Source organism: Falco naumanni, chromosome W (genome assembly GCF_017639655.2).
Source record: "Falco naumanni isolate bFalNau1 chromosome W, bFalNau1.pat, whole genome shotgun sequence".
In the NCBI taxonomy this organism is placed as follows: Eukaryota; Metazoa; Chordata; class Aves; order Falconiformes; family Falconidae; genus Falco; species Falco naumanni.
Window position 1 is genome coordinate 19,872,406 of NC_054079.1, and position 20,896 is coordinate 19,893,301.

The 20,896-nt window shown below is 42.2% G+C and overlaps 1 protein-coding gene across 4 annotated transcripts in view; it reads left to right on the forward strand.

The window, feature by feature from the left end:
• LOC121080599 (BDNF/NT-3 growth factors receptor-like) overlaps nucleotides 1–20,896 on the forward strand; it is a 205,785-nt gene that overhangs the window by 122,645 nt on the left and 62,244 nt on the right. For all 4 annotated transcript variants that reach the window (XM_040578733.1, XM_040578732.1, XM_040578734.1 and 1 more), the window contains one exon: nucleotides 13,697–13,885. In XM_040578733.1, the coding sequence (XP_040434667.1) occupies nucleotides 13,697–13,885 (189 nt within the window). The remainder of the gene's footprint in view (nucleotides 1–13,696; nucleotides 13,886–20,896) is intronic.

The window sequence follows — 20,896 nt, forward strand, 5'->3', positions numbered from 1 at the left end:
CAGCCTTTCAGGGTGATCCGGCTCCTGGAAAACTAATTATATGGTTTAAAAGGGTTCTTATATTATTTTCTCAGAACAGTGTAACCTTAGTGCGGGAGAAGTCCGGTCGAGGCCCTCTCGCTCGGTAGTCAATACCCATAGGGGTTGCCTCCCTCGGTAGACTATACACACCGCAGTGGAGGGTCCTGCCCCGGTCTTGCCTTCTCCCTTTCCTCCCTTTAGGCTTGTTCTCTTTATCTGGTGCCCTTTAATTCATGCAGAGCCACTTTGCTGGAGCATTAGTCAATCCCTCTTCAGCCTCAGTTTCAGTTCCCCAGGAGTGGATTCAACCTTCCAAGCTTCGGTATTTATTGGCCCCTTTACCCTGGAGGCATGGGTCCAACCTCTTTCTGCTGTTCTCACAGCTGTTTCAGTAGTAAGTAAAACAAGGTACGGTCCCTCCCATCGAGGAGTTAATGATTCTTCCTTCCAGGTTTTTATGAAGACCTTGTCTTCTGGTTGTATTTCATGAATAGCAAACCCCAACGGGGCGTTTTGTGCTAAGTCCCTTTCCCCTCAGTTGTTGTAATTGCTTCCTTATCATAATTACATATTTCTGGCTCTCATAATTCTCTATCAAAGAATAGTCCAATGACATTCCTTGGGAATACGGCATCCCATATAACATCTCATATAGTGAGATACCTGTTTCACCATGGGGCATAGTCCGAATGTTCAATAATGCCAATGGCAAACATCTTATCCAAGACAGTTGGGTTTCAATCATTAATTTGGCCAATTGTTGTTTAATCGTTTGGTTCATTCTCTCAACTCGTCCTGAACTTTGTGGATGCCAGGGAGTATGATATTCCCATTTAATGCCCAGGGCTGTAGTTAAGTCCCGTAACACTTTAGATGTGAAATGTGTCCTCTGGTCAGAGTCAATACTCCCTACCAACCCAAAACACGGTATTATATTTTCTTGACACCTTCAGTCCCTTTTCTCCCCCAAAAATGAATAGTTTAACAGTGGTTTTCCACACATCATCCTCGGTTTTTCCTGCCACTAGTAGGTCATCCACATATTGTAGTAACATCACTTCCCCCTCTGTCTCAAAAGATTGTAATATTTTTCCAAAGTTTGTCCAAACAGATTAGGAGACTCCTTTCCCAATTCCCCTTCCTTATACCATACCCGGGGATCTATATCTCCCTCATCTTCTTTTGTTAATGTATATAACCAGACTTTTCTGTTTTCCCCTTTAAGCTTTAAGCCCATTTTGATAATCAAATCCCTCCCCAATAGGTTATATTCTGCTTCTGGAACAAGTAAAAGATCATTAAGACCCACATAGGTCTCAGATTCTACCTCAACATTTTCCAGTATTGACACAGGGAAGGATTCCCCTTTTGCCCCTACCATGGACATTTGCTTATTCCTCCTTTTGAGTCCATCTGGTATATTCTGGATAGTCGATCTTTCGGCCCCCATATCTACCAGAAACAAAACTTCTTCCTTGTGGGGACCTATTAATAACTTTATCAAGGGCTCTGTAGATGTTTGGGTCCCCAGAAGGTATAGCCCCTGACACCCCTAATCTTCCTTAAACATTTTCTCATTTTTCTGTCGCTTCCAACAGTTTCTCTGCAAGTGTCCTCTCATCCCACAATAATAACAAGCTGGTAAGTTCCCGTCCTTCTTTTTCATTCTGTTGTCTAAGCTACCTCCCTTATCTTTTCCTTTTCCCCCTCCTTTCTGGCTTTCTCTGATAGCAGCCACAAAAATTTTTGCTTTAGCTTTCTGTCTTTCTTCTTTTGAGCCTCTCGCAACAATTCCTCCAATCCCCTGTCTTGCCAGTCATCCAGTTTCTCTATCTTTTTCAGTATATCCTACCATGATTTTGCCACAAACTGAGTTTTCAATAGCGCCCCCCCCCCCCCCCCCCCCCCCCCGGGTGAATCTGGATCCAGGCCAGAATACATTTGGAGTCTTGTCCTTAACCTTTCCAGCCATTCCGTTGGGGACTCCTCTTTCTTTTGGTGTTCATTGAAGGCTTTAATATTCTGTCCCCTCGGTACCGCTTCCTTGACATCTTGAATTATTATAGTTCTAAGATCCCTCATGTTCTGTCGTCCTGCCACCGTTTGATGGTCCCAGTTAGGGTCCACATTCGGCCATTTTGTATCTCCGGGCGGTCCAGCTTGATTTTGCCTCTCCCATATTCTCATTCCTGCTTGCCTAATCATTCCCCTTTCTTCCGTGGTGAAGAGGAACCCCAAAATCAACTGCATTTCCTCCCACGTACGTGTTGGGTCCCAGGAATTGGTCTAATCTCTCTGCGACCCCTAGAGGGTCATTTAATAAATTACCCATTTTCCTTTTTTAAAAATTCCTCACATCTGACGTATTGAGGGGCACCATCACAAAGCCTGTTCCTCCCTGGTTACCTCCCAAGGGTACCTCCCGCAACGGGTATAAACCCCTCTGCTCCTCAGCTCCTTCCTGTTCCCTTTCCCTGTCCTTGTCCTTCGGGCAGGTGGGGATGGGCTAGGGATTGGTGCAGTTGGGGAGGGTTGGTTATATGGAGGGGGTACATTATCAAGGGGCTCCCACTCCTCCTTATCTTCCTCACCCTCCCTTTTAGTAGTTAAATTAAATATCCGAGTGGCAGGTGCTTCCGTTAGTCCCAACCAGGCCGCAGCATACTTGCTCTCTTCCGGATCCACGGGTGTTCTGCTATTAACATAAATGTTCAAAGCCTGACAGACCCAGTCCTCCATGGACCCGAACATCGGCCAAAATACGTGGGGTCTTAAGGGTTCTTTTGGCCATTTAACCATACAAAACTGAATCATTTTCGCCTTGTCCTTATGTTTAGTGCTTCTGAAGCTATTCCAATATCTTAAAATTAGCTGTAAGGGACTATCCAGTGGAATGTCTGGTAATTTTCCTCCCCTTTTAAACCAGAGGCCCCTCCTTGAACCTTCCAAGTCTAAGGATCTGCTTTGCCTCTGACCCATTACTGGAACCTTTTATACAAAAAACTCCAAACTCCTGGCTGTGCCTGTATCTAAAGGTGTCTTGCGAGTGTTATCCCACCCACGAACACTTAGAACGATCGCTTCGATCCTTCACCGGCCAAGCCCCTTGCGGGATATTGGAACCGCGGTTAAAAGACCTCCGCACTCGCTTCGGAACCGAGTTCCATCTCAGTCACACCCTTACACACAGTCACACAACCGTACCCACTCACAAAACAATAAGGGGCTCCCACTCCTCCTTATCTTCTGTAAACCAGAGGCCCAAGAAGCAATTAAGATAAGGAAATGAAACCCTGAAATTAATTGTATATGAAGAATGCAATTAAATAAGTTGTATTCTAATAGCAATAATTCACTATAAACTGTGGATTCATGCATTACTGATGTGCTTCTCTCCTGACTGAACCACTGCTAATGCAGTGAAATGTATGTAGTTTAATTATATTTATTATACGTTTGTTCAGGTACAAGCCTCTTTCAATTCTGAATAGATAAATCAGCATTTGAGGAGACCAAAGTATCTGTTGTAAGAATTCTCAAGGTCTACCTTTTTGGCATCATGAAAGATTATGGCTGGAAGGGGACATGGGAGATTATTCCCTGTCCTAAGCCTGTATCAACTATGTATCTTTCCTGACAGATATTTACCTAACTTGGCTTCTCCAGAAGTGGAAATTTCTCTACAATTTATGAACAATTCCAATGCCTGAGGAAGTCTTCCTAACATTTAATTCCTGTCCAGTGTAGACATGAAATAAATATTGTTTCTTTCCTTATGCAACAGTCTTGAAGGCTGTTGTCGTGCACCTCCTCAGACATCTCATCTCTTCTTTAGGATAAATTAAATCTCATTTCTTCCAGTTTTTCCTCAGGTCTCTGAGCATTCTTATAGCTTTCCATGTCATGTTTTCAGTTGATTTTCTTGGATAGGACAGTCCTGTAGACAGTGCCTCTGAACTCTAAGAAATAAATCAGGGAGTGTTTAAAGGAAGGAAATAGTTTCATTACGGAAGGAAGGGGGTTGTTTTTTCTTGTTGTGTTCTTTTTAAAAAAATGTAAGTTAAATATCTATCATGTGAAAATGGGGGGGGGGGGGGGGGGGAGGGGAGAGAGAGAGATATTTTCCCAACCCCGGGTTTTTGATCTGTCTATCAGTGCCCCAGGAAAGCCGAGGCCCTTGTGCCCAGCCAGTCTGTCAGCATCCCCTTACAGGGACCCTTCACTGAACACTCCCGCTGGATTGGAGGGCAATTTGACTGACTTGTTCAGGGAAACATGCCAACAGCATCAGGGGAACCCCTCAGCGGGTCTTCCCACTTTATTTGAATGTGTTACCCGCTGCCGGCAACTGCTAGCGCCCACAAAGGACTCACACTAACAGTTTACGGAATAACACTCTTTATTATAAAATTGTGACAAGTTAAGATTCATGATTGCCAGTGATAGGGACTGACTGCAAAAACAAGCTTGAAACAATATACAACCAAATTATATACAATCAAAACATTAATCACTAATAACAGCTAGCATGAGTTAGCGTGCATAAGACAAAGTTCTTACCCAATAGGTGTCCCTATGGAGGAGAAGACAGGTTCAGCCCATTGACTGATGCCAGAAGTTACAATGGAGTCTTCCCTAACTTCCCCCGTCATTCATTTACTTTTTATACTTTTCTTTACTCTCAGGTGGAGCCTGAGTGACTCTAGTCACACATTCTTTCATTATTGATTGGTGTAAACTTCTCTCACTTTCATTTAAAGACATAGTTGATAAGAAATAGAAAGTGCATGCTTGGTGAGGGGTGGTCGTGCCTTGGAGGCGGGTAACTTTGGGATGGAGGTGTGTGTTAGTATTATAACGAGATTATAATGAGCAAGGTTCATTTAAGGAGAATAATTTCACCACAGTTGTTAGCCCAGCAATGGACATCTCATATATTTTCCATTTGACAGCCACTATGCAGCTTATTGGCTGTATGGTACCATCAAGTTCCCAATCCTGCAAGGGAGTACAGCAGAGCCTGGCCGTAGTGTCTCCACTCCACTCCACCCTCCACTGCTCCTCTAGGGTAGCATGTTGTGTTGCCTAGGGAACCATGGTGAAGTAGATTCCATGCATGCCAACCATCCTGAAAGTGGCAACTGTATTTTTCCCTGAAAAGGTTGCTATAATACTAAAACTTCTATTAGGTCCCAATTTTCTGTAATTTCCCCACTCCAAGCGATTTTCCCACAATATCAGGGAGAATTTCTCCATGGTCTGTCATAGCTACATATCTTCTAACTATGTCTAACCATATCAATCTAAACAGAATTTGCAAAATTGTTCCAGTTGACTACTCCAAGTAGCTTTGCTATTCTCTCAGATAAAGACTGTCTAAGAAGCATAGGGAAACTTGTGCTGCTTCTGTACATGTTGTATTTATCTTCCAGACAACAGAGCAACTCATTCCCAACCTTAGAAATGGGACTGTTAACTTGGGTTATTAAAGAAAAGTGAAGAGATTGTTGAATTAAATAGCTTTAAAAGGAAATGAAAGGCGACAAGGATTTAAAATTGGCTGAATTATTCTTTTTTGCTTGAAGCCAACAAATGCATTCCAACTGATCATTATTATTATGGCTGTGATTTTTTTACTGTAATATTTTTGAAGGATTATCATTTTACCCATGTTTCCTATATATCCAAATGTGCAGGTGGCTATAATGAATGGTCTTAGTGATCATAGAATCATATAATCATTTAGGTTGGAAAAGACCTTTAAGATCATCTAGGCCAACCATTAACCTAACACTGCCAATTCCACCACTAAACCATGTCCCTAAGTGCCACATTTACACGTCTTTTAAATACCTTCAGGGATGGTGACTCCACCAACTCCCTGGGCAGCCTGTTCCAATGGTTGACCACTCTTTCAGTGAAGAATTTTTTTCCTAATATCCAATCTAAACCTCCCCTGGCACAACTTGAGGCTGTTTCCTCTTGTCCTATCACTTGGGAGAAGAGACCGACACCCACCTTGCTACAACCTCCTTTCAGGTAGTGGGAGAGAGCAATAAGGTATCTTCTGAGCTTCCTCTTCTCCAGGCTAAACAACCCCAGTTCTCTGAGCCACTCCTCATAAGACTTGTGCTCTAGACCCTTCACCAGCTTCATTGCTCTTCTTTGGACACACTCCAGCACCTCAATGTCTTTCTTGTAGTGAGAGGCCCAAAAGTGAACACAGTATTCAAGGTGCAGCCTCACCAGTGCTGAGTACCAAGGGACTATGACTTCCCTAGTCCTGTGTGCCACGCTATTTTGGATACAAGCCAGGATGCTACTGGCCTTGTTGGCCACCTTGGGCGCACTGCCAGCTCATATTCAGCTGACTGTCAACCAACACTCCCAGGTCCTTTTCCAGCAGGCAGCTTTCCAGCCACTCTTGCCCAAGCTTGTAGTGTTATATGGGGATATAATGTAAATTAGAAACTATAAATCATTATTTCTTTCATTCTTTCTTTAAAATTTTCTGCTTTCCTGTATCCTTACTTCTCTGGCTTACATATTTTTATTGATTAATATACCACATCCCTGCTAGATTTTTGTCTCAGATATGTTTCTTTTGACTAGCAATACTGAGAGGCCATAAATTCATCATTCTTTATGACAGGACACATAATCTGAGCAGCAGACAGCGCAAATGTGTCCACGACACAGTGGTCTGCTTTATAGCCACCATTTATCCTGTAGCTAGAAGAGAGATATAAGTCAAGAGGCTCTATTGTTTGGTGGCAAGGGCTAGCAGTCCCTCCCAACTCCTAATTGTGACTTTGACAAAGATCCTGCCTGCATTGCTGGGCAAATCAGCAAGCCATGCAGAACTCTTTTTGCTGCCCCCAAAACAGGAATAATAGAAATATGTATCTCATGGAGGACAAACTGTGAGGATTTATTGGTTACAGTGCTTACCACTTTGAAGATATGTACCAGATAGTGGTTGTGATATCTGTTATACAAATGTTTTCTGTTCTGCCTGAAAGTAGAAGGAAATCAGTAACATTTGTAAGACAAGCTAAGGCTTCCCTGATGACATCCCTGGAGAGTATCTTGTAGAGCAGAGCCATAGGAAAAGGGGCTGCTCATCTTCGGTCCTGCACAATCAATAGTAAAAAAAAAAGCAACATGCATAAGACACTCCAATTTTCCTAGAGGGCTTTTCTGTCTGGTGAAGTAGGTTTCTTGGGTGATCTGATGTGCCAGTCTGTCCAGACCTACTGACCTGCACATCTGTCCTCGTGCCCTGTAGATCTCATGACTTTCAGTGAGAAACTTAGAATCATAGAACAGTTTGGGTTGGAAAGAAACTTTAAAGATCATCTAGTCCAACACCCCTGCCATGGGCAGGGACATCTTTCACTAGACCAGGTTACTCAAAGGCCTGTCCAACCTGACCTTAAACACTTCCAGGGATGGGGCATCCACAGCTTCTCTGGGCAACCTGTTCCAGTGTCTCACCACCCTCATCATAAAAAATGTCTTCCTTATGTCCAATCTAAATCTACCCTCTTTCAGTTTAAAACCATCACCCCTTGTCCTGTCACTACAGGCCTTGGTAAAAAGTCTTTCTCTGTCTTTCTTATAAGACCCCTTTAAGTAGTGAAAGGCTGCAATAAGATGACTCTGGAGTCTTCTCCAGGCTGAACCACCCCAACTCTCTCAGCCTTTCTTCATAGGAGAGGTGTTCCAGCCCTCCGACCATTTTTGTGGCCCTCCTCTGGACCCGCTCCAACAGGTCCATGTCTTTCCTGTACTGGGGACTCCAGAACTGGAAGCTGTACTCCAGATGGGGTCTCACGAGAGCAGAGTAGAGGGGGAGAGTCACATCCATCAGCCTGCTGGCCACATTTCTTTTTATGCAGCCCAGGATACAATTGGCATTCTGGACTGCAAGTGCACATTGCTGGCCCATGCGCAGTTTTTCATCCACCAGTATCTCCAAGTCCTTCTCCACAGGGCTATTCTTAATCAGTTCATCCCCTAGTCTATACTGATATTGAGGATTGCCCTGACCCAGGTTCAGGACCTTGCACTTGGCCTTGTTGAACGTCACGAGGTTCATATGTGGCCAACCTCTCCAGCCTGACAAGGTCCCTCTAGATGGCATCCCTTCTCTCTAGGGCATCAACTGCACCACTCAGGTTGGTGTCGTTTACAAATTTGCTGAGGGTGAACTCAATCCACTATCTATGTCATTGATATAACTCCATCATAGAAGGCCACTGGATTATTCAGGCACAACTTGCCCTTGGTGAAGCCTTGTTAGCTGTTTCTGATCACTTCCCTATGTTCCATATGTTTTGAGATATATTCCAGGAGTATATATTCCATGATTTTAGCAGGAACAGAGGTGAGACTGACTGGTTGGTAGTTCCCAGGGTCTTCTTTTTTACCCTTTTTAAAAATGAGTGGGATATTTCCCTTTTCTCCAGTCATTGGGGACTTCACCTGACTGCTATGACTTTTCAAATATAACTGAGAGTGGCTTAGTGAGTGGCATCAGCCAATTCCCTCAGGACCCTGGGATGGATATCATTCAGTCCCATGGACTTGTGTATGTTCAGGTTCCTCAGGTAGTCTTGAACCTGATCTATTCTTACGATGGGAGGGAGCTCATTCTCCCAGTATCTGCCTTGAGATTCAGGGACTCAAGAAATGTGGGAAGAGCAATTGCCATTGAAAAATGAGGCAAAAAAAATGCTGACTACCTCAGTTTTCTCCATGTCGGTTTTTACTCGTTCTCCTGTCTTTTTTATCAGGGGATAGTACATTTTCTTTAATCTTGCTTTTTTTTTTTTTTTTTTTTTTTTTTTTTTTCCAACATACCTCTAGAAGCCCTTATTATTATTCTTCTCATCCCTTGCCATATTCAGCTCCAACTGTGCCTTAGCTTTTCTGATCACATCCCTACACATCTGGGCAGCGCCCCTATATTTTTCCCAGGATACACATCCCTGGTTCCACTTCTTATGCGTTTCCTTCTTGCACCGTACTTTGAGCAGGAGGTCCTTACTGAGCCATGCTGGTCTCCTGCCTTCCTTGCTCCAATTCTTACACATGAGAATCGAGAGCTCTTGTGCTCTAAGAAAAATGTCCTGAAAGAGCTGCCAGCTCTGTTCAGCTCCTTTTATCCCCAAGGGCAGCTTCCCAGGGGGTTCCATGCACTAATTCCTTAAACAGCTGAAAGCTTACCCTCCTAAAATCCAGGGTCTTGACTTTACTCTTCACTTGGCCCATATCCCTCAAGACTGTAAATTCCACCAGGGTATTATTACTACAGCCCAGGCTGCCACCAGTCTTGACCCCTCTAATTAGTTAATCTAGCAACAGGTCTGGCAATGGTTCTCCTCTGGCTGGGCTGTCTATCACCTGGATTAAGAAATTATCCTCGATGCACTCCAAGAGTCTCTTGGACTGCTTACAGCTCGCTGTGCTGCTTTTCCAGCAGATGTCAGGGTGATTGAAGTCCCCTGGCAGATCAGGGGCTTTGAGCACGATGCTTCCTGTAGTTGACGTAAGAATGCTTTGTCAACAGGCTCCCCTTGATTGGGGACCACGAGGTTCCTTTGTTGGCATGACCCCTAATTTTTTACCCATAAGATCTTGACCTTTTCATCACTGTTTTTCAAAAACAGCTTTGTGTGGTCAATCCATTTTTTTTATTATTTTTTTTTACATAGAGGGAAACCCTTGCCCCTCCAGCTTCTTTTGTTTGTTACCTATGCCGCATGCATTGGTATAGAGGCACTTCAGCAGGGCTATCAACCATGTCACCTATTTAGAGGAACACACTCTAATTCCTTTGAGGCATTTCACATGTGCTTCCCTGTTGGTTCCTAATAAATCGGCATCCCCTGGCTCTTCTGTGTTGCTCAAAATTCTGTCCCCTTCCCCTGCTAAATCTGTTCATTAATGAGCTGATTAAAGGCCAGTTACAATTTAGATGCCATCAACTTTGTGATTTCTGTTGTTGACAATTATAATTAGGTGTGTTCTATAACTAGAAGATCCTTTCCAAGAACAATATTAAAAGTGTCAATCAATTAGTTTGATGTTTGCAGCACTATTTTTTCCAACTGCGTTTGGAATGTATTTATGTATGATGAAAATTGCTGGATTCTTTTAAATTTTAAAGTCACACTTAATTACTATGTCAAAGGTTTTTAAGTTGCATCTACCACAGTTGTATTAGTAGAGCCTTTTGTGTAGAGAAATGATGTGCTTTACTTTTGCCGTTTTCACAGTTGGTGGTCATCCATACAGTGTGGCCACCTACACCTTCCTCTTTCTTGTTTCCAGCTGGTAAATAGCATTAGAAAATCTAGAAAGAGAAGTAAATACTTTGTTCTCATTACTGTTTCTGTAAGTGATGGCTGCGATTGCCACTGGTGCGTTAAATTCCTGGAAGCAAGGCATGTCCTATGTGTGGGGTAAGATCACTTGTAAGTCCATTAGTCTTCTGGAGATCACCTGGAGCTCACTTAATCACAGGGATGCAGGATCAGATTCTTTGGGATGTTATATCAAGTTATTAGTTGCTGCCTCTGGTAAGCATTTGATCACTGAACTCATTGAAACTGAACAGGTCTTTTTCTTGATAGGGAGGCCTGTAGTAAACACCAACCACGAGGTTCCTTTGTTGGCGTGACCCCTAAGTTTTACCCATAAGATCTTGCTGTTTTTCAAAGACAGCTCTGTTCAGTCAATCCATTCCTTTACATAGAGAGCAACCCCGTCCCCCACGACCCTCCTTCCTTGCTTGTCCCTGCTGAACAATTTATAGCCATTGACTGCAATGCTCCAGTACTGTGATTTGTCCCTCCACATTTCAGTGATAGCAATTTGGTCATAGCTTTCTAGCTGCACCATGGCTTCTAGCTCCTCCTGTTTGTTACCCATGCTGTGTGTATTGGTATAGAAGCACTTCAGCAGGGCTATTGACCATGTCACCTTTTTAGAGGAACAAGCCCCAATTTCTTTGAGGTATCTCACATGTGATTCCCTGACAGTTCCTAATGCATCAGCAGACCCCAGCTCTTCTCTGTTGCTCAAAACTCCATCTCCTCCCCCTCTAAATCTAGTTTAAAACTCTCCTTATCATTCTGGCCAGCTTGTTGGCAAAGACCCTCTTGCCCCACTTGGTCAGGTGAATCCCATCAGCTCCCAACAGATGTCTTTATGAAGAGGATCCTTGGGAGTTTTACATAGTTAGAAACCTCCCTTGCAGATATTATGTCTTCTGGAATGCTCTAGTCTTGTGCATAATGGGACATGTGAATGTGTGTATACATAAAAAATATAGATAATTTTGTGAGAAAAAATAGTTACTGCTTCAGAATAATACTAACACAAACAAATATGTAACTTTTGACTCTTAGGATTGAAAGCAACAACAAAGATGCCTGATTAAATATTTGACTAGATAAAATCTGCATGCAGACATTTCAGTTGAAATTACCCATCTTACATGTTCCTTGCTCTGTCGAAGAGTTAAAGATATTAAATAAAGTTTGCTAGCAAGAAGAACCTGCATTTTAGGTGAAAGGCATTTATGTCAGTGTGACTGGCCTTTTGACACCTAGCAACCCTGAAAATTTAGTGCTGTAAAGCTGACTAACGTATATATTATTTAATTGCCCTCGAGGTTATATATTACTTAAATCATTCTTTTTAGGAAAGAAAATAATCTGTCACTGTAGCATATTTTTTTTTTTTGCCCCAAAGCAATACAATGAGAACATAATTTGGTCTTCTCATGAAGCTACAAGAAATATGGAAAGACCAAACATTGATTTTCATGTGAAAAGGAAAACACATTGGAGCCTTGATCACCCAAGAGAAAGGTCAGAGTGGTGTGGCTCCATCAGAATTTTCAAACAAAATCTCTTTACCTTGCTTTGTAATGTTTGCAGGTGAACATAGTCTCATAGGGTGCTTATTGAGTTTAAACATCTATTCTGAGCCTCCTCCCTTCTTTAATTCAGAAATTGTTGAAAGGGGAGTAGAGGCATTTGGCTGCTGGGTGTAGGGGAGTTCTCTAGCTCTCTGGAACAACTGCCATTCCAGTTCATTTGACTTCCTGGGGACATGCTTGTTGGATGGGAACTGAACTTGTTGGACAGTTTCAGAATGTTTTTCTAACCTCATGTATCAAGGAATGACATAATACAAGCTTAAATAAGCACTGGTGGGTGCAAATCAGTTAAATACATTAATGATACCTGTCAGAAGACATGAAATTATTTACCCTATAAACACTCAAGCCTGGAAAATCTCAGTTTTCTGAGTCACAAACTTAACATCTACAACGTAGTTTTTAGTTCAGTGTGTTGCACATTAGGCACTGGGATAGAAGGACATGCATTGTTTCAGCTGTGAAGAGCACTGTGTTTCAGCAGGATAGACGGGTATAATGTTGCTTGGGGTGACCTTGTTTTGGGTTTTTTTCACCACCAACGATGGAATAATAAATCCATAATACTTGTTTGGCAACTGAATGTGGCAGTGAATATTGAGAACATGGCACTGAGGCTAACCCCAATGGCTGTGTTCTCAGGAGCTGACAGGGATGGGGATATGAGATGAGAGGTCAGTTGGAAAGCAGAGAGAAGCAAGAAATGCTATTGCTCCACACAGCCAAACTGCTGGGGAAGCATAGTAGCACTATGCCTTGGCCTTTCCCACGTTAAAAGCATCAACATCTACAAAGCAAAGATCATCACTTTAACAAGCTCACTCAATTAATTTGCAGGAGAAATTCAGTTCAAATGTTATCTACTCTGATCTCAGTGTTAGATCAAAGGCTCCTGCAGCTCATATAAGTGGAACTCTGCTAAGCATATTGGTTATTTTTACCCATTTATAAGGTTTTATCTCTGTGGTGGTTTCATTGAAGATACAAAGCAAAAACTGAGAAAACCCCAAAAATTGTCACTAAATTACTGATCAAAATAAACCCCTCCTTCTGGAAGGTCACTAGATTCGGGTGTTGATATGACCTCATAAGGCAGAGAAATGTTCCCCTGTGCTGGACAAGCCCTTGTGAAATGACCCCAGATCTTATGGTGGAGTGGGAAGAGTGTTTTCCACTGCTCTTCTGAATGTCTGCCTTGCACCTACTGTGACTGTGCAAATTGTCTTCTGTATTTTGGCTCTCAGCCATTTTGTCCTTCAGGAATCATATCGCTTCCCACATTAGGATGAGCCCATCTCCTTCATGTCTGTTGTCATTTTATAATGCCACCTCAAATGGAAGGCGAATGTTTGCCAGCTTTGTGGGAAAAGGAATTATTGCAGTGTGATCAGAGTAGGGCATAAGGTAAAATAATTAATGTGTGTATTTCATAGCTTATTTCTGAGAATGATAGGAGTTCATCAAATTTGGAGATCTTTCCCAGTGACACAGTATGCTAGACTGATGTATTTAGTGTAGGTGTTCTCTAGTACAAAATTTCAGATCACATTCCTATTTTTAATGGCCAGATGTATAAAATTCCTGAGGTAAGATCAGCAAGGGACATAAAGAGAGCTCTTGACTAATGGGATGTAGGACAAACTGGTCAAAAAAAGAAAAAAAAATTGTCTGAGGGGGGAGAAATGTTCTGAATTACAGGAGAATCTTTGTTTCTAACTCTAGGTCCTTCTTCAGTTATCAGCAATGACGATGATTCGGCAAGTCCCCTCCATCACATCTCAAATGGCAGTAATACTCCATCTTCTTCTGAGGGAGGTCCTGATGCAATCATCATTGGAATGACAAAGATTCCCATAATTGAAAATCCCCAATACTTTGGAATTGCTAAAAGTCAGCTCAAGCTAGACAACTGTAAGTACAAATGCCTATATGTAGTTCATCCATTTTTATTTTATTTTTTTTTTTTGTGCAAGTGCTGGGGCTCCTTAACAGTGCTAATAGAAAAATGGTGTAAGTTCCTGGGAGTAGTAGGGTGAAGTTAAAATATATGAAATTCATTAAGGAGTACTTTGGTACATGGGATGAACTGCTTTACATCTGTCAAAGCAAAATTCAGCCCTTGTGATGAATCAATGAACTCAGCAGTGGGCTCAAAGCCCAATCTGTATTCCATCAAAGTTACTGGTAGTCTTTCCATTAATTTCAGTGGTCTTTGGCCAGTCCTCTGCACCTAATGTATTCTTGGGATAAAACACATCCTGGGTCAGAACCAGAAGTCAATATTTGCATTTGCAGCTAAAACATACCAGTGTTTTGGCTATTGCTGAACAGTGCTTGCACAGCATCAAGGTTTTCTCTTCCTTTCCCCCCTCCCCCAACAAGTAGGCTGGAGATGGACAAGAGGTTGCAAGGGGATATAGCCAGGACTGCTGACCTGAATTGACCAAAGGGAAATTTCATACCATATGACATTAAGCTCAGCAGTAAAAGCTCAGTGAAAGGAGGAAGAAGGGAGGACATTTGTAGTTATAGTGTTTGTCTTCTCAAGCAACTTCTATATGTGCTGAGGCTCTGTTTTCCAGGAAGGGGCTAAATATCTGCCTGCTGATGGGAAGCAGTGAATTAATTCCTCTTTTTGCTTTGCTTGCACACACAGTTGTGGGTTGTTTTTGCTTTTAAACTGTTACTATATTGATCCATGAGTCTTCTCAACTTCCTTCTAAAGCAATGGAATGCATTAAATAATCACCAAACTGCTGATACTTGATCAGCACAAGAAAGATGCTATATAGATGCATTAATTCCTTTGAAAAACAGAAGCCACTAGGGAATCATAAATTGGCAACATGTCCACTAGAGCTCTCTAATGTTATATAAAAGGACATGCTTTTAAATGAGGCTCTTGTACTTCCACTCCCAGCTGCATTAAACATTATAAACAAACATCAGTGACTACACAGTATTTCACTTTCAGCATTAATGCTGAAACAATATACATGGTGTTCTGTGAAAAAAACCCCAAACTGTACCAAACACAGAATCCTCTCACATTTAGTAAGCTGCATAGTAAGTACAGAAGCATTAACTCACAGCTGACTAATACTAAATAGGTCTTGATCCTGAAAATACATAAGTCTGTGTTTAGTTTTGTGTGCTGCAATGAAACCCGCATGGTGTCAGGGAAGCTAATCACAGTACATGAAGTCCAGCTTATGCATAAATGTTTGCAGGATGAGGGCTCGAGGCTTTGCTGTCGTGCTCCTGGGAGATGTGCAGAGCTATTGCTCTGCATTCTGCTACATTGCCATGGTAGTGCAAATCTTTGTGAGAATCAGGTAAACAGTAGTAGTATATAAATTGAGTCAGATATCTTCTACCACACTAAGCATCTGTCCAATAAAGAGGGACATTTAAAATTTCTAGGACAAAAAAGGTCTTCCCATAAATAATTTCACATACTCTCTCTCTGATCTCTTGCTAGTTATCTGTTTCTGAATACAGTGTTTCAGGCTCCATTGCAAAGTATTGGAATTGGATGTGTTTAAAAAAAATTTTTAAAGTATTGCAATCAATGTCATTTGAAATTCCATCAATGTATCAATAAATCAGTACTTTTCTCAGAGTCACAGAATGTTTGAGGTTGGAAGGGAGTTCTGGAGGTCATCTGGTCCAACACCCCTGCTCAAGCAGGGCCACCTAGAGTCAGTTGCCTAGGACACTGTCCAGATGGATTTTTAATATCTCCAGAGAGAGACTCCACAAGCTCCCTGGGCAACATGTTCCAGAGCTCAGTCACCCTCACAGTAAAAAAGTCTTTCCTGATGTTCAGACAGAACCTCCTGTGTTTCAGTTTGTACCCATTGCCTCTTGTCCTGTCATTGGGCACCGCTAAAAAGAGCCTGCTTCCCTATTCTTTGCACTTTCTTTTCAGGTATTTATATACATTGATAAGATTCTCTCTCCTCCCTGTCCTCCCCCCCCCCCCCCCCCCCCCCAGTACCTTCTCTTCTCTAGGCCTAATGCAGCCCTGGATACCATTAGCCGCCTTTGTGGCAAGGGCACAGTGCTGGCCCGTGTTCAACACAGTGCCCACCAGGACCTTTTCTGCAAAGCTGCTTTCCAGCTGGGTGGCCCCCAGTATGTACTGGTGCATGGGGCTGTTCCTCTTGTCTCTGCTTTATTTTTATCACTAATGTCAGCTGAAAGATAACACTATCAACTGAATGGAAGGAGATTTATCATATTCTCTGATAGATCTGTCAGTATTATATGAAAATGCATGCAAATCTAAGAGGGGAGAAGAGAAAATTTGTCACATTTTTTTGCAAGGGAAATGTCCTGGGAAAATCCTGCTGTTCTCACTATCAAGCTACAGCTTGACCACGGCTCAGTCCATGAATGTATTTTCTTACAAGTCCTGCTACTCAAACTGGGATCCTGGGATGCTTTTCAGACTCTGCCTGTTTCTGAAAACAAAGGCAGAAAAGAGTTAATACTTTGAAGCCAGTTGTTTATTATCCCTTTCCCTGCAAGCTCTTTCCTAGGAGATACACAACACAGTACTTTCCCATTCTTTGCTGAGTGCTTCTGTTTCTGCAGCACAGAAGATCCCAAAAGATTAGTATTGTGGTGAGGGAAAGGATTTCCTGCTCTGAGCTAGGAGAAGGGTGCTGGTGAGATTGTCTCCTGTTAACTTAAACATGGAAGAGGGACCACAATAAAATAACACCAGCAAATTAAATCAAAAACAATTTCAAGTTATTAAGGCTCAAGGGTGTAGAGGAATGAAGGCAGTGGGTTGATTAGCATTGTTAATATGCAGCTGTGGCCTTGCCTCAGAGGCAGTGTGTTGATTGACATGGACAATGTGCAGCTGTAGCTTCTTCCTACTAAATGGTTAAATAGCCCTGAGGGGGTGGTGGTATCATCATCTGGTTTTTGGAGGAAGAAGGAACAGTACCAGTAGAATCTGACTGATGGTAAAGCCTTGTTGTAGTCTGATAGCTTGCTTGTGCTGTAACACAAGGGTTTTGTGTACCTTGTTGTTTCTTATGCAAGGTTGAATTAATTCCTGAGAAAAATGTCAACTTCAGTATTCTTGTTTTCCTGAAATGTGAATTTGTCTCATAATTCTCATGCACTTAAAACAATGATAGCATTGTTATTTTAATTTATTATTAAGTTGTTCCCCTTTTGATTTTAAGGATTTAACAGAGCATGGTAATATGCCTATCTGTAGCCAAACTGAAAGGATCTTTGATGCATAAAATGAATAAATTACTGTATAAAAATGATGAGATAATACTTCTCACCAAAAATCAAATATAATACCTGAAAGACAATAAACACTGGGTTTTGACCAGAGAAGTGCCAACCTAACTATAGCAAAATTAATTTACAGCAGGCAAGAGCTGTGGTGCCCCCACTACTGTGTGGGAGAAAGAGTCTTATCTGGGCACCCTCCCAGGAGTTGAAGCACTATATCATGGAAGGAAGCCAAATTCTCATTCAAGGCAATGAAAACTTTGGGATTTAAAATACAGATTCTGGGAGCATTTAAGTTGTAAACAAAGCATCTGAAAGGTTTAGTCATAAATTTATATTGTTATTGGGTTTATTGTCAGATGTAGCTCTTGACAACTAGGAAATATCTATGGGTTTTCTTCTTGTGGGTGTCTCCAGTTCTTCCAGGAAGACTGCTGCCCACGGAAGTGCCTTCTTTAAGTCACCTGTTAAACATCTGTAGTGTTAGTAGTTCAGTGAGCAGTGCTGATGGACCCTGTTTCCTGTAGCTCTTACTGTTTGTCAAGCAGTAAGACCTTGCAGCATCCAATCCATAAAGATAGAGATCTATTTTCTGCTCTGTTGTGTTTGTAAGGTATATGGAATGTTGTGTTACAGGGGATGGAGTAATTTAGTGGGAAATAACACACACACCCTGCCTTCCAACTCTCCTCACTGAGGTGGGAGGTTAGGTGCGGTTAGGTTTAAATTCTAAGTGATGTCAAATTTACCATTATCAGTCCAGTCGTGTTTAATATGTATATTAAGCTACCATGGGTCTGAATACACTGATAGCAGTCTGTGCTGCCAGTCCAGTCGTACTCATGAACTAGCATGGCCACATTTAGGGTTTGGTCACATTCAATGAGAAACTGCGATGACCAGCTACTTAACATTGCAGTTTTATTTGTGCAAAAGATATACAGGTTTTTGGATTGCCAGTGATAGTGACTGTGCAAAAAGGCATGTGCAAATAAAATGTTATCAAGTCTAAAATGCACAGAAAAGTAACAACAATACAGCCTGACTACAAATATTAAAAAGTAACTCTCTAGAGATATTTCTAAGTCTCCCAAAGAAGCACTTGGTTTAAGTCTCACCCAAGGCGTCCCAAGGGGGGGAGAAGAAAGGCTCAGCCCATCGGCTGGTCCCAGGAGTCAGTCTCAGTGGTGTCTTCCCCACTTGTCCCCTCATTCATTCATTTTTTATACTTCTCTTTACTCTCAGGTGGAGCTTGGGTGACTCTAGTCATACATTCCTTTATTATGATTGGTGTAAAGTTCTCTCTCTTTCATTTAAAGATACCGATAATTTTAAATTTACTGCACGTGCTCCCCAAGCGAGGGATTCACACTCTTTTTGGGGGGGGGCATTTGAGTAGGAGGTAGTGATCTCCCACTCCCACAATTATTTTATCCTAGCATCCTTGAGTTTTATCTCAACAGTTTGTTTTCTTTTAGCAGTTGGCCTGTCCTTGTTAGAAACCTTATCCTTTCTTTAAAGTGCAAAAGGGGCCGAGTTCCTGACCTTCTCTCACAGATAATGAGGCTCTTGCTTGGTCTTCGCCACAGTTGTTGGCCCAGCAATGGACATCATCTCATATATTTTCCAGCCACTATGCAGCTTATTGGCTGTATGGTACCATCAAGTTCCCAGTCCTGCAGGGAGTACAGCAGAGCTTGGCCACGGTGTCTCCACTCCACTCCACCCTCCACTACTCCTCTAGGATAGCAGGTTGTATGGTTTTAGCGAACTGTGGTGATGTAGATTCTGTGCATGCCAACTGTTTGAAAGTGGCAATTGTATATTTCCCTAAAAGGTTGTTATAATACTACAACTTCTATTAGATCTGTAATTCCCCCCCTCCAAGCAATTTTCCCAACATGGGCAAACATCTGAAACTTTTAGCACTTGTGATATTGTAATTGAGTGAGGTGTTAAGATGAGATACACAATTGCATAATTTTCATGCACTTTAGGAAACCTAGCCTTAAAAGGACTAGTGAAATCTTTGGATGTACGGAGAAGTAAGGGGCTGATTTTATGTTTGTATTACAGCCTAGTTGAGAATGATACAAGGATGTGTCTTCCAGTTGGAAAAAAAACCCAACCTGGAAATAACTATTTTCTAAAGGATATTGCAAATTTTCCCACAGAAGAGCCATAAAAATGACTGGTAAACTAGAAAAAATGCCTTCCAGGGAGGGGCTTCCATCTCTTTGCCTTACCAAGATGAAAGATGATTATGTATATCTATTCCTTCAGAGTGAAAAAATGCAAGACCTTAAAGGGGAGTTTAAACTAGTAGAGAAAGTCTCCTAAAATACAAGGGAGGTGAAAGCCAGACAACAGGAGAAAAAAAAATAGCACAAACTTTCAAATCAAGATTGGCACAAACCCTTACTGGAGATATTCTTCTGCCGTATACAAGCCATTTCACTCAATACTATGTTCCATGTTGTGCAAAAGGTCAGCTTAGATGGTTTAATTGTCACATAGGGAAGAGCTATGGATGTCATTTACCTAGACTTCTGAAAGGCCTTTGATATGGTCCCCCACAACATTCTGGCCACTAAATTCGAGAGATATGGGCTTGATAGCTTGACTGCTAGATAAATAAGGAATTGGCTGGATGACTGCATCCAAACAGTAATGGTCAATGGCCCAATGTCCACGAGGAAACCAGTAATGAGTGGTGTCCCTCAAGGGCCTGTACTGGGACCAATACTATTTAATATCTTCATCAATGACCTAGACAGTGGGATTTGCATGTACCTCCCCAGCAAGTTTGCAGAGAACACCAAGCTGAGCGGTGCAGTTGATTCACTGGATGAAAGGATGCCATCCATAGGGACCTTGGCAGGCTTGAGGGGTGAGCCCACGTGAACCTCATGAAGATCAACAAGGCCAAGTGCAAGGTCCTGAACCTGGGTCAGGGCAATCCTCAATATCAGTATAGACTAGGGGATGAACTGATTAAGAATAGCCCTGTGGAGAAGGACTTGGAGATACTGGTGGATGAAAAACTGCGCATGGGCCAGCAATGTGCACTTGCAGTCCAGAATGCCAATTGTATCCTGGGCTGCATAAAAAGAAATGTGGCCAGCAGGCTGATGGATGTGACTCTCCCCCTCTACTCTGCTCTCGTGAGACCCCATCTGGAGTACAGCTTCCAGTTCTGGAGTCCCCAGTACAGGAAAGACATGGACCTGTTGGAGCGGGTCCAGAGGAGGGCCACAAAAATGGTCAGAGGGCTGGAACACCTCTCCTATGAAGAAAGGCTGAGAGAGTTGGGGTGGTTCAGCCTGGAGAAGACTCCAGAGTCATCTTATTGCAGCCTTTCACTACTTAAAGGGGTCTTATAAGAAAGACAGAGAAAGACTTTTTACCAAGGCCTGTAGTGACAGGACAAGGGGTGATGGTTTTAAACTGAAAGAGGGTAGATTTAGATTGGACATAAGGAAGACATTTTTTATGATGAGGGTGGTGAGACACTGGAACAGGTTGTCTGTAGAGGGATTTTTAAAGGACTGAGGATATATGTTACCATTGTCCGGGTTGGACAACCCAGGCCTGTTAGTTGAAGCTGCAGAGCAACTTTAAATTGTCCTGGGAACAAGCAGGGTGAGAAAGAAAACA